This window comes from Gavia stellata, chromosome 11 (genome assembly GCF_030936135.1).
Source record: "Gavia stellata isolate bGavSte3 chromosome 11, bGavSte3.hap2, whole genome shotgun sequence".
NCBI classification, from domain to species: domain Eukaryota; kingdom Metazoa; phylum Chordata; class Aves; order Gaviiformes; family Gaviidae; genus Gavia; species Gavia stellata.
The window spans coordinates 7,167,901-7,180,232 of record NC_082604.1 but is presented as its reverse complement, the minus strand read 5'-3'; the positions used below and the strand labels follow the sequence as shown (position 1 = coordinate 7,180,232).

At 38.3% G+C, this 12,332-nt stretch overlaps 1 protein-coding gene across 1 annotated transcript in view; it reads left to right on the top strand.

Annotated features, from left to right (window-relative positions):
• The window catches only part of PIK3CB (phosphatidylinositol-4,5-bisphosphate 3-kinase catalytic subunit beta), a 46,752-nt gene extending 36,021 nt beyond the window's left edge, over positions 1–10,731 (top strand). Inside the window, exons 18-22 of the mRNA XM_059822529.1 lie at positions 5,899–6,066; positions 6,549–6,672; positions 7,725–7,870; positions 9,413–9,545; positions 10,042–10,731. Coding sequence (XP_059678512.1) covers positions 5,899–6,066; positions 6,549–6,672; positions 7,725–7,870; positions 9,413–9,545; positions 10,042–10,179 — 709 coding nt within the window. The 3' untranslated portion in view covers positions 10,180–10,731. The remainder of the gene's footprint in view (positions 1–5,898; positions 6,067–6,548; positions 6,673–7,724; positions 7,871–9,412; positions 9,546–10,041) is intronic.
• The last annotated feature ends 1,601 nt before the right edge of the window (positions 10,732–12,332 follow it).

Genomic DNA, 12,332 nt, shown 5'->3' with positions numbered 1-12,332 from the left:
ATATATTTAGAACCACTGCTATATTGCAAAAAAACCATGTTGCAGCTTCTTTAAAATTTCACTTTTCAATGCCATTTCAATGAAGTAGTTCTAACCCTGCGATTATAAAGTCAGTGGAGAAAAAGCATAATGTCCTAGTGCATTTGTACTAAAGTACTAAAGAGGTTTTTATGGTATTGAACTCACTCTTGTTTCATGCTAAAGCTTCGATTTCTGCCTCCTTTGGGCAGGTTTTGTGAGGTTGCAAACTTACTGTAGAAGTGAAAACTCATAATTTAAGTATTCTGTTAGGGCAGAAATACTCTGTTTGAGAAGAATCTTCTCATTTGCTCTGCTGCTCCTGCAAAGCCACTTCTCTCAAAATGAACTAATAAACCTTTCCAAGATACCATGAGTACAGGAGTTTACAGCATTTGGAAAACTTGTTTCAGAATGATGAGGAGGGTTGTGGGATTTTCATTTATTTATTAGTTCATTAGTCAAGTGCCTAGGGCGGTATCTCCTCCCATGTAAGCTAGTCACTTTTTAATCAGTTGTGTAAGTAGCAATGAACTCAACTATTTTTGTAGTAGCGATTTTTTTCTTCCCGCTGTGAGCAGTCCTCTTATCGCTGTTTACACCAAGCCTTACAGTCATTGTGAACATCTTCAGCGTACATTCTGAAGTCCCACTTTGCATTATTTTCTTGATAAAACCCTACTTGGATGTCAGAAAACATTTTTCAGATAAGAAGTGTCTTTGTATCTTCCAAAGTCTCTTGCAAAGCAGCTTTCTCACCTTCATATGCTTGGTAAGATTAGTATTCCTACAAGTCATGCTTGAGTATTCCAAAGAGAAACAGTATCAGGCATTGTTCAATGTTGTCATACAACCCTTTAGTACATGGGGAACTTTTCCAGCCAAATCTATGCACCAGTTTTAGATAATATAATTCTCAAATTCTAATTTCTTTTAAAAAATAGTTCTAAAGAAGATACTGGGTATCACATTATAATAAACCATTTGGAGGCCATAAATTCAATTTTGTATGCCTGTGAAAGAGCTGTAATCATTTGTATTTAGTTTTTAAGTGTTGTTTATAAGGCTAGAAGTACTTTTTTAAAAATTACTTGAAATACTTAATTTAGATTCTTTGAGTTCATTTCAAATTTTTTGTGGTTCAAGCATAATAGTGGGAGCTTCATAAGGCATATAAGCCACACAGATAAGTAAAATTATAAACTTGTCATGCTGCTTACAGTAAGACTCCTTTGAGTGAAGTATGGCATAAGGTAGGAATGTGAATAATAAATTGTTTCTGGAAGTGTGTGTTTGTGATGAGGTGGCTGAGTGTGTGTTAAGTTGAACACTGATTTGAGGAAACTTTAGATAATTTATGTCATTATAAATAGACTGTGAGGAGACTGATCCAGCATTTAGGGGCAAGGACAACCTCTGGCAGCTGTGGAATCCCAGATGAGGCATTCTTTGGTTGCTGCCTTCCCAGAAGCTTAGTTTGTGGTTCCAGCCTGGGCCACACACTGTGCCTGGCAAACAGGAATAGTGATTAGGAGTCATCAAATATGCTTTTCCTGACTAAGGCATTTTTTTAAACTCAACAAAGGAAAGCCAAAGAAGTGGCTCTGATGTCCAAGATTTTTCTTAAAACTCTCAGAAGAAAAAAAAGTAGAAAGGGGAAGTTCCTAGTAAGAATTGAAGTTCTATAATTGGCCTCTTCCATTTATTTACTTAACTGGGAGCATCTTCCTTCCATTCATCCTCTCATAGTTATGATTATAAAATAAAATTCTGGGACTGAGGCAGGGTTACAACTCTATGTCACTCAAAGAGAGATTAACCAGGCAGTTGTCAAGGGAAGGCTCTGAAATGGTCTTAACTGAAAACAGAATTGGACAAAACAGCACTCGCAACACTTGGAGCACGAGGATACAGCTAAGAGGGTAAGACTTTGTGGATCTCCATGTTTACAGTCTACATGACTCTCAAGAAGAGGCAACTCCAAACTTTATGAATTAACAGTAGTGGTAATGAGTCCCGTTGCCTTGTTAATGAATTGGGACTTGCTGGCTTGCTTCTTTTTGCTTGGGTAAGAGGCATAGTGTCAGGTGAAAAAGTAGTGTCAAATAGATCTGCTTTCCTGAAAAATACAGCTTCACATGTCCATAGCAATGAGTGGAGTCTTTTCTTCTTGCCCTGTATCATTCTTTGAGGCTTTAGTTTCCCTGAAGCTGTTGCTTCCCTTTTTCCTTTTGTGAATGCATAATAGATTTTGTGCTTTTCAACTTCTTTCCACTATAGAAAGTCTGATAACACCATTCAAGTAAAAGCAGGGCTTCTCACTTGTTTCACCAGCATAAGAGCAGAAGCACGTGCTGTTGGCCTTTCTCTTCCAATCAACAATATCTTGCACAAGCAAATTGTACAGCTTCTATGAAGCATGGATCAAATGGCAACCAATATGCTGCCATTGAGGAGTTTGGGATAGGATCAGTTTCCTTATAATTGCACTGCAATTCGCAGTCAGTTATTTAGTAGTAATTTAAAATGAAATCTTAGCCCAGTCTGTGTCTAAAGCAAGCATGATATTCCCAGTGGGATTTCTCAGCTCTGGAGAGGAACACCCAATATATATTGGTCTTGAGATCTCCAAAGCTGAAGAAGGGAGAAAGGTTGGTTGGTTGGTTTGTTCAACTGTCAAATAATTTGTCTCATGGGTAAACTGGCCTCTTTCATACATGGTGTGTTCTGTTGTCTGGGTTCCTGTGTGTGCATTCTGACTGAATAGCAGAACATGACCAGGGTTTGTGTCAGAAAAGGAAGTTGTGTATGCGGGAGGATGCAACAGTGTGCTCCAGTAGGTCCTTCATCCTGGGCTGTCACTGGGTGGGCTGTGGAGTGCACAGCTGAATAAAACCGCAGATGTAAATTGCATCTGCTTCTCAGTACAGACCCAACCATTAGACAGCAAAGACCATCGCCCCAGACGAACGCTGCTCTGTCATTTAGAGAAGTGTGGCTCAGAGTCAGTTTACCTTAGACGTCAGTCAGTCAGGTACCAGAGAGAAATAAGAAAACAAAAAAAGCCTGTTCTTTAATTAATCCTCAGATCTATTAATTTCTAAGACAAACTATTAACTGAAAATTGAGCAGGAAATAGCTGGCCTAAGACATTAGTAAGTATGTGCAGCCAGACTTCCTCCATTCTTTCTGTAGTTTATCTCTAGTTGTTTCTCGTACTTTAAATACGGGCAATTATGGAATACTAAGTTAAACAGTATTTATATTGAGGTTGCATCTGCAGAGTGACAAAATGGGACTTTCAGAGGTTCAAACCTCCTGAAAAGTTACAACTCTTCAAGTTATTTTGCTTTAAAAAATTCTATGTCTGAAGTCATGTGTGTAGGCATACTCATAGTAGGTTACATAACTTTATGCTATTTCTATGAGGAATGTTGAAATATTACAAATACATGTCACAGCAGAGGAGCTTAACATCTGTCTTCCGAAGCATGCTGTGGGGTCTGCAGTGTTGCACCTCTTAGGAGAGTAATCCTTGCATCAAAAAGTGTTTCTGCTGCTTTACCTATATTACAGTATTGAAATTGTGTAAAGGGAGAAGTTAGTAAAGTAACAGAACAACAGAAAATCCGAAGTTTGAGGAGTTTGATCTATGTTGTGACCTTTGCTGTGGTAAATTGTCATAAAAGTATTTAGCACTTGGTTACTTTTTGGACAGATGGAGGGAGTTCTCCAAACTACTTTTTTCATTTCACTGCCTATTTATAGTGAGTTTTCATTTCCACCTCCCTTAACGTGTGTGAAGTCTGATGTTAAGCGGCTGTGTATGAATGAAATCAGAGTTCACAAACGTATTGAAAAATATATTTGTTACAAGTCTAAAGAGTGTCATTATTTTTAAACCCTTGGGCCTGAAGTTAGAGAGAATGTGTTGATAAATTACCAGAACTTGTGTTGTATTTGGAAAGATACTGCTTTGGAGAATTAAACTCTTGAAGTAAGGAACAGTATTGCATGGAGTGAAGAAGAAAATGTTCTGTCCTGGCCAGGATTGCTGTATTGATCTGTCCGTGGTCTTTACTGGCATTAAAATGCAGGGAGTATATCCTGCTGACAGATGTTGAAGTCGGAAAGACCAGGATGAGATTGAAAGGGCCCAGAGGATTCGTCCCTAACTTGACTCCTGTCAAACTGTCTCTCTGACAAGGATGTTTTTTCCTCCAGTTGTAAGCACACAGTCCTCAAGGGGCTGAAGGCTTTCATCATTGCTTGCTTTTGAAGGGGAAGTTGTTGGACTTGTGCCCAGTTAAGCTGCAAGTAGGGTGGGTTGAAATGCCATGGAAGAAGGCCAGCGTGCACTTTAACCTGGCAATATTTGGCTTACATTTGTCGTGTCGTGATAAGGATGGGCAGTGCTTCCTTGTATCATGAACGCTGGTGTTCGGTAATTACAGATACCCTTCTGTTCATTGTGAGAACCCTCTGGTCTAGAAAGTTGGGGTTTTTAATTGGGAAATAGAATAGAAATGGGAAGCAGGTTCCAAATCTGCACTACTTCTTTTTTTGTTTTGAAGTTAAGTGTTCTCTAAATACCCTCTTGAATCTGGTTTTCAGTTCACTTTGTTGCCAGTAGAGAAGAATCCCCAATGATGTAGTTACTACTGCTTGCACTGCTTCAGCTGTGTGTTATCACTGAGGTAGAGAAACTGTTCAGTTATCTAATAGCTATTATTCCAAAAAGTTCCGATTCATTTCATCTGGAATTTTATTTATTTTTCTTCTGTGGATTGGGATAATAGGCTGTGTCAGTTAAGATACGTGGTTCTGTTTTGTAGCAGTCGAACTTAGTATCTGTTTTATATATAAATACTGATGACAACTCCACCAGCAGTGCTTTTTTTTTTGTGTGTATATATATATATACACACAAACACACAAATTTTAATATGTCCTGCAATTTTTTTATACAGCTTTGTAAGTTAGTGAGTGCTAGTCTATAGCTTGTGTACTGCAGTTAGATTTGCCCGGGCATCCATTCTTTTATACATGGATCCACAACCAGAATTAAGATAATATTCTTGACCTGAGATGCCTAGTGCGAGAATAGACACCTCAATTTGTGATGCAATGCCTTTGAAGACTTTGCTTTAAGTTTCCATAGCATACGTTGAGCTCCCATCTAAATTGCCATTCTGTGCAGTATTTTAAACATCTGGTGTGAGGAAGCTTACCTATTTAGACACATGTCTCCTTGATTCATATCTTTAACTGTGTCTTATTTTAATGCAATGATGTTGTAGATATTTTTACTAGGCATAGTATAGAATGCACAAGGAATATTCTTATATATCAGGTGGCTTAAAAGGGCTATTCCTGTTTTTCATTAGATTTCTGTGCTTAAAATTAGTCAGAGTTGGAAAACATTATTTTATGATTATATTTAAAAGGATTTCTAGCATTTTAAGTTGAAATGGGAAGAATGGGGGAAAAGGATAAGATCCTCTTTTCCATTTGCACAAATAATTTAGTCTAGAATGAACATGAGTGTAACTTATGTCTGTTTAGCCAGTAAATTAACAAATGCAAATAAAGGGCTCCCTCTATGGTTTCTCCTATAAAATTACAAGTAACTGTGTTCCCTAGTAAAAGGGAAAAATTGGGGTTGCTTATAATTTCTTTTTTTATGTATATGTATGTAATAGGAAAAATTGTTTTAAATGTATTGCTGGTATTTTAACTTTGCAAGCAGTATCTATATGTTAACCTTCGAGAGTTTAATGTTCAAGTTAGCATGAGTATTCAGCCCGCTCAAAATATTGGTACACTGAAGAAACATTCTTACTATTTTTGTTTTTAATATGAATCTGTGTTTTGTTTCAGGATATTGCCATATGGCTGTTTAGCAACTGGAGATCACTCTGGCCTTATTGAGGCTGTTTCCAGTTCAGAAACCATTGCTGACATTCAGTTAAATAGTAGCAATGTTGCTGCTGCTGCTGCCTTCAACAAAGACGCGCTCTTAAACTGGCTGAAGGAATACAATTCAGGGTAATTTCTACAGTTATTTTCTCATCTATAATATAAGCCACAAAATTCTTGTAAGTTTCTATTGCAGTATTGAGGGAATGTGTGGCTCTTCTGGCAGGTTTGTTACTACTTATTTTTCTAGTATGTCAAATTCTGACTCTGATTCATGGTGCCCTTGGAATTCGAACAATGATCCAGCTGAAATTCTGGCATTTGCAGCATTTTGACTGCATGTTGTTGAGTAAGTTATACTAAATTCGGCAAAACAAACCAACCAACCCAGGAAAACTACATGGGTCTCAAGTCTTGATGTTGTTGCCTTTCATAGTGTTTGCATTTCTCCTAATCTCCATCGCTACTTTTTATAGTATATTCTCTCAAGTCTAGTTTTATAGCATCCTAATGGGCTTCTGATTTAAACAAGCAAAAATCCTTTTTAAGGTCAAAGCATGACGTGAATTACCAGTCGAATGTGCTAATATTGTTTCTCTTTGTGGTTATAGAGATGACTTGGATCGAGCCATTGAAGAATTTACTCTGTCTTGTGCTGGCTACTGTGTAGCTACATACGTATTGGGGATCGGTGACAGACACAGTGACAATATCATGGTCAGAAAAAATGGTCAGGTAAAAATCTCTCCTGTAGGCACAATAAGTCTGTTGTGCAAGAATTATCTTGAACTTTTAATTTCTTCAGTGTCTTGGTAAAATTAAATCCACACATTGTTAGAACTGATGACTTTGTTTACTGAGAATTGGAGAGAGCTTCAAAGAAAGGAAATGTAAGACTAGCGGAAGGACCGACCAATGCCTGTGGAGTAAGCAATTCTATATCAAGTGAGGCTGTTCTATAGAACTTTTTCAGAACATCCAAAAGGCCTGTTAATGCTTCAGATTCATTGAATAAAAGTAGTCTTAGAGTATCTTGCAAAAGACCATCCTTAAAAATACATGAACTGCAGTTTTGAGCAGTGTAGTTTTCCCGAAGTTAGTCTCTACAGCCTTCCTCTGCAGAAATTTTCAGTATGGAACTCTGTACCAGCATAATGCTGTGACTGTAAGTTTCAAAACCTGGAACCTAGATAAACTCTTAGAAATTTATTTTCCTGTTTCATTGTTACTTTCTACTGTAACTTGTCTGATTTTATTTAAATTATTCTGCCTATGAAACTAGCAAAAGTTATAAAAGTGAGTTTCCTAGACATTTGCAGTATTCTTTTAAGTTTTTACCTACTAGAAGAAAGCTGAAAATTCTAAAATGGGAAAACTTCCACAGGTTCGTTGAGATTAACTTAAGTTCTACTAGCTTTTGCTCCTGACTTTATGTAGGGAGCCCTTGGATACAATGATGTTGAGCCTCATAGGCTCATCATTGGGCTCATTTTTCTATCTGATATTACCAACAATATGTCTATTGGCAGACATCAGAAGCTTAAACCTGAGATAATCTTTTGCATGCTGATTTGTAGCAGTGGTCACTCGTAAGAGCGTGGATGTTATCACTAACTGTAAATAAATCTTGAAATGTTTTAAAACTAAATACTTGCAAAGGATTGAAACCATGGGCTGTGGAGAGTAGCATTATGAGTGAACTGTTCTTGATACCAGCATCCTGTAGAGATACTAGAAAAGTGAAATATTTCACTGGAGAAATTAATTTTCACTTCCGATTTTTTTAGCTCTTTCATATAGATTTTGGGCATATTCTTGGAAACTTCAAGTCCAAGTTTGGAATTAAAAGGGAACGGGTACCTTTCATACTCACCTATGATTTCATTCATGTTATTCAACAAGGAAAAACAGGGAACACTGAAAAATTTGGTCGGTGAGTATTACTTTGATCTGTTCCTTTTGTAACCGAGATGATGTCTGGTGATAATTTCCAGCACACCAGGAACCTGTCCGGGTTTGGTTTGCTCATTTGTACTTCTGTGGAAGTGTGCTAACAGGCATTTACAGTACTATCTACTTCTCTACCGGAGCTAGAATATATACACAAATTACTTCATACATGCGAAAACTGCAGTGGAAAGATACAGTTCCTTTCTATCTCCTCCAGCAGGAGATGGCAGATTCTTCTGTGCTCATCTCTTTTTGCCTTCAGCAGCACTGGGCACTAGGGAGGGATTCTGCAGACTATTGTTCAAGCGAGATGAAGCACTGGACTTAGAAACAGGCTTCCTTCTGCCCTTTCTGTCCATCAGTGCACATTCAGTGTGCTAATCAATCCTGGCCTTACATGCTTAGGCATAGAGAGCCATGTGCTCATAATCCAACACTTTTGCATGCCCCTTCCCATCTTGGATTAGGGAGCTACAATGGAACATGAAAGCACATGACAAGGGAAAACCACCCTCTGTGATCCTACCTGTTGAGGCAGATTTTTCTTTTTCCCTTCTGTATCATTCTCACCAATTGACAGGAGGGGCATTCTGAATGTTTTGCTGTCAATTTGCTGTCGGTTTTCACAGGAAGATTTATTGAGAGAGATATGAAATTAAGTACTTAAGTATGGCTTGATAAATCTTATGGCTACTTCTGGTAGAGGAAGCCATACATATATTTGTAATGGTATGTCTAGGAAGAATGGAAAATAACTGCGAGTGACCCATGTCTCTCCTGGAGAGTGAGGAAGTCAACCTGTAGCTCCATTTTTAAAACCATGAAGTAAAGGCTATTAGGTGATTGTGCTCTTGCAAGAGCTGTGCAATATGGAGTACTTTAAATGGCAGTAGGATTCCACTTCCACTTGAAAAATGCCTCGGAAGAGAATTTATTCTTTGAAGTATAGCTTGTCATTTTAGTCTGAAGGGTTCTTCCCATTTCCTCTGGAAATCTACAGATTAAACACTGGACAGTGGCACGTTTGGGGACTTGCTCTAGCAAGTTCTCAAGTGTCTGCATGATAGGTCTTTATGCCAGATCTGGCAGTCGGTTCAATTTTGACCATGTTCGCAGGAAGGAACAGAGACAGGCTGGATTGGTAGGGGCTGCTATAGAGCTTTTGTTTTCCCAATGTAGGTCCGCTATACAGGATCATCAGGGCATTTCACCTAATAAATTCTTGGGGAAATGGGACACTGGCATTACCTTTGGCATTTTTTGCTCCTTCTGAAGAACGGTGGGGTTTTTTAAAGCTTTTGGTCATTTGTACCAATGTTTTTAGGGCTTGTTGGAGACACATGGGATATTTCTGTGGGAATGCATTGGAGGTTCTGTAGACATCTCTGTCCTTCTTGTTACTGTGTTCCTATGATACCTGTGTTAGACCAGATAACAATTTTTGGAAATCGTTACACGTATTTGTCAACTGTGTGAGTTCTCATGTGTTGTCTTCATTGCATGTCCTTTGTGGTTGAACACGAAGGTTCCGCCAGTATTGTGAAGAAGCATACTTGATTCTGCGAAAACATGGAAACCTATTTATTACACTCTTTGCACTGATGTTAACTGCAGGGCTTCCAGAGCTAACCTCTGTCAAGGACATCCAGTATCTCAAGGTAAAGTAAGATTTACAGCTCAGCAGGACTTAGCGTTTTTCCAGTATGTGAATTTTGATTCTAAGATGAATACATTTTAATTGTTTTCCATTTCCATTTCTCTCAAGTTAGTTCCCAAAGCTTTCTTTTCCGGCTCTACAGAACGATGTCTGTAGTCAGTCCTAGCAGTCAAAGGAAACTATGAACATACATTCCTCTCAACCATTCTATAACGAGTGCAGCATCCCTGCATCTTAAATGTAGCCATTTCAGGGGTGTTTTATGCCTTGGCTCATGCACAAGCATAGACCTGTAAAGGTGAAAATTATTTGCTTAATTCTTCTTCAGTTTCATCTTTAAACCCAGAAAATGCCACTGATGTATTGCTCAATGAATAATAGGTGAAAAAGTGTCAAAACAGAAAAAAAAACGGACTGTGGTTTGTGTTGGAAGGTGAAGGAGGCCCTAACTGTGGTTTCTAAAATTCCTAACAGTACTTGTTTTCCTCTCGTCTTAGGACTCTCTCGCCTTAGGGAAGAGTGAGGAAGAAGCACTAAAACAGTTTAAGCAAAAGTTTGATGAAGCACTCCGGGAAAGTTGGACTACTAAAGTGAACTGGATGGCTCACACTGTTCGAAAAGATTACAGATCCTAGAAAATTTTTTGCATTTGCACTAAGCTGAATGTTACCTTGATAAGTGTTTTTAAAGGGGACCTGTAGTATGGACCAACAAAACTTCTTTCAAATAAGGAAGAAAACAAAACAACAACAAAAAGAAATGGGCTGAAATAATTCCTGAGTCTTTTGCACTCTGCTTCTGAATGCTTGATTCCAAGACTGTCTCTAGAAATAGTGAACATCCTGGATAATCAGTTCCTGCTGACTTTGCACGCTGAGAGCTACTAGGCATTTTTAAAAATTCTTTGGTACTTTATGGAGGTGTATATATTTGTTTTTTTACGTTAGGGTAATGTACTCTAACATACTCAGGAGGTTTGAAGACCTCTGACAGAACTGTTCTTTGTTTAAAGTTGGGACTTGAAAAGTAAATTTTTTTTTATATCCTAATCTGGCTAAAAATGACCGTATTGTGTATATTTTTCATATGAACTCTGCCCTGCTGGCACAGATGTATTAATTCTACTGTAAATAGCAACCACAGTATCATTGTACTACAGGGAGCTGCTTCATGTCTTACACTGCTGCTGAAAGAAGAGTAGGTATTTGTAAGATATGGGGGCAGGGGGGCGAGAGATGGGGGAAGGGGAGACTTTGGAAATGATGCAGCGTCCGGGTGTTCAGGGTTGCACAACTGTGTTCCTCTGACATGACACACACACAAGAAGTACGAGGAAAGCTAGGCCAATTCCAAACACGCCTGAGAATCCCTCATTGGTAACGGTCTCCCATTCGGCCTCTGGGGCTTTGTTTTCAACTCCTTTAGAGCCACATTTATTTCAGGTTCAGCAAGAAGCTGCTTACAGCCTTACATTGAAATTCGTATCTCAGATTAGTTGTGCCATGCAAATGTACTGACTCATGTATGGAAAATTTTCATTAAATATACTACACATAGTGATTTTTAGAGCATACATACCAAAAAACCCAAATGTTTGGCAAAGCAAGTGTTTATGGGAAAAGATCATTCCATAAAACACCAATGAGAAGTCATTAATCTTTTCTTTCTGTATTTATTAAAAGCTTGCAGTAATGTTGCTTTACCAAGATATGTGTGTTGAAGATGGTTGCTGAAGAAACTGGATTTGTTTTAATTTATTTAGTGAGGTACCAGGCTTTTAGGTGCTTAAATGGAGAGCAAATTTGTTACGTGCAATAGGGAACTGCTGGTTAAAAGATGTAACATACTGTTTCTGAACATCAGCGAGATAGACTTTAACTACTGCTTGTTCTCCAAGGAACACTGGTAGCTCTCAATTCTTGTTGACATTTGAAAGAGAATTAAACGTATATATTTACTTTTTGACTAAACAGTTGTTTTGCATAGAAATGTTGTTTTATGTAGGAATTTAATTAAAGGTGGTTTTACTTTGTTGAGAGTGATTTATTATTTTTTGTTGTTGTTTTGGGGTTTTGTTGTTTCTTTTAAAGGTCAAGAACCTCTCTAGAGCCAGGATACCATTTTATGTAGTGGTTTGATTCTCTTGTCCTCACCCTTCGTGCCGATCTGTCCGAAATGACCTCTGCTTCTAGGATGTTGTAAAAGTAACAAGTGGTTTGTGGTTTGGTTTTTTTGGTTTCACTTTGTTTTGTTTGTTTGTTTGTTTGTTTTTTAATAATACAGTAGCATGTAAAGTGTGCCATGTCCCCCTTCTTAATTTTTTTAATTATTTTTAAAGCAGATGGGAGGAAGGGTAAAAAGAAACTACTTTGCAGGTGACAACTCCGAAAAAAGTAATTTCGTCCTCAGCTCATTCACAGCATACAAATTTGCATAAGTAACCCTTCCTGGACATGTTACATTTTCCTGTGAGACAGAGTACTCAAAGATCTCTGGTATCTCATCTTGTTGAGAGAGACATAACCTTTCCCAGAACTCAAAGTTGTCAAGTGCACCTTGGTTGCTGGGGGCTGGTGTGCAAGGTGTGTAACAGGAGGGAGCATGATGGCATCTTTATATCCGAAGCTAAAAGGGCAAGTCAGTTCCATGGTGCACCCCAGACTTCTTGTGAGACTTCGAACAAGTCATTCAAGTCTGTGCCTTTGATTCCCAGCTGCAAAATGGAGGAAGTAGCATTGACCTCCAGATGCAGAAACACCTTCCCTCAGTTACCTCCGGGATATTGCCC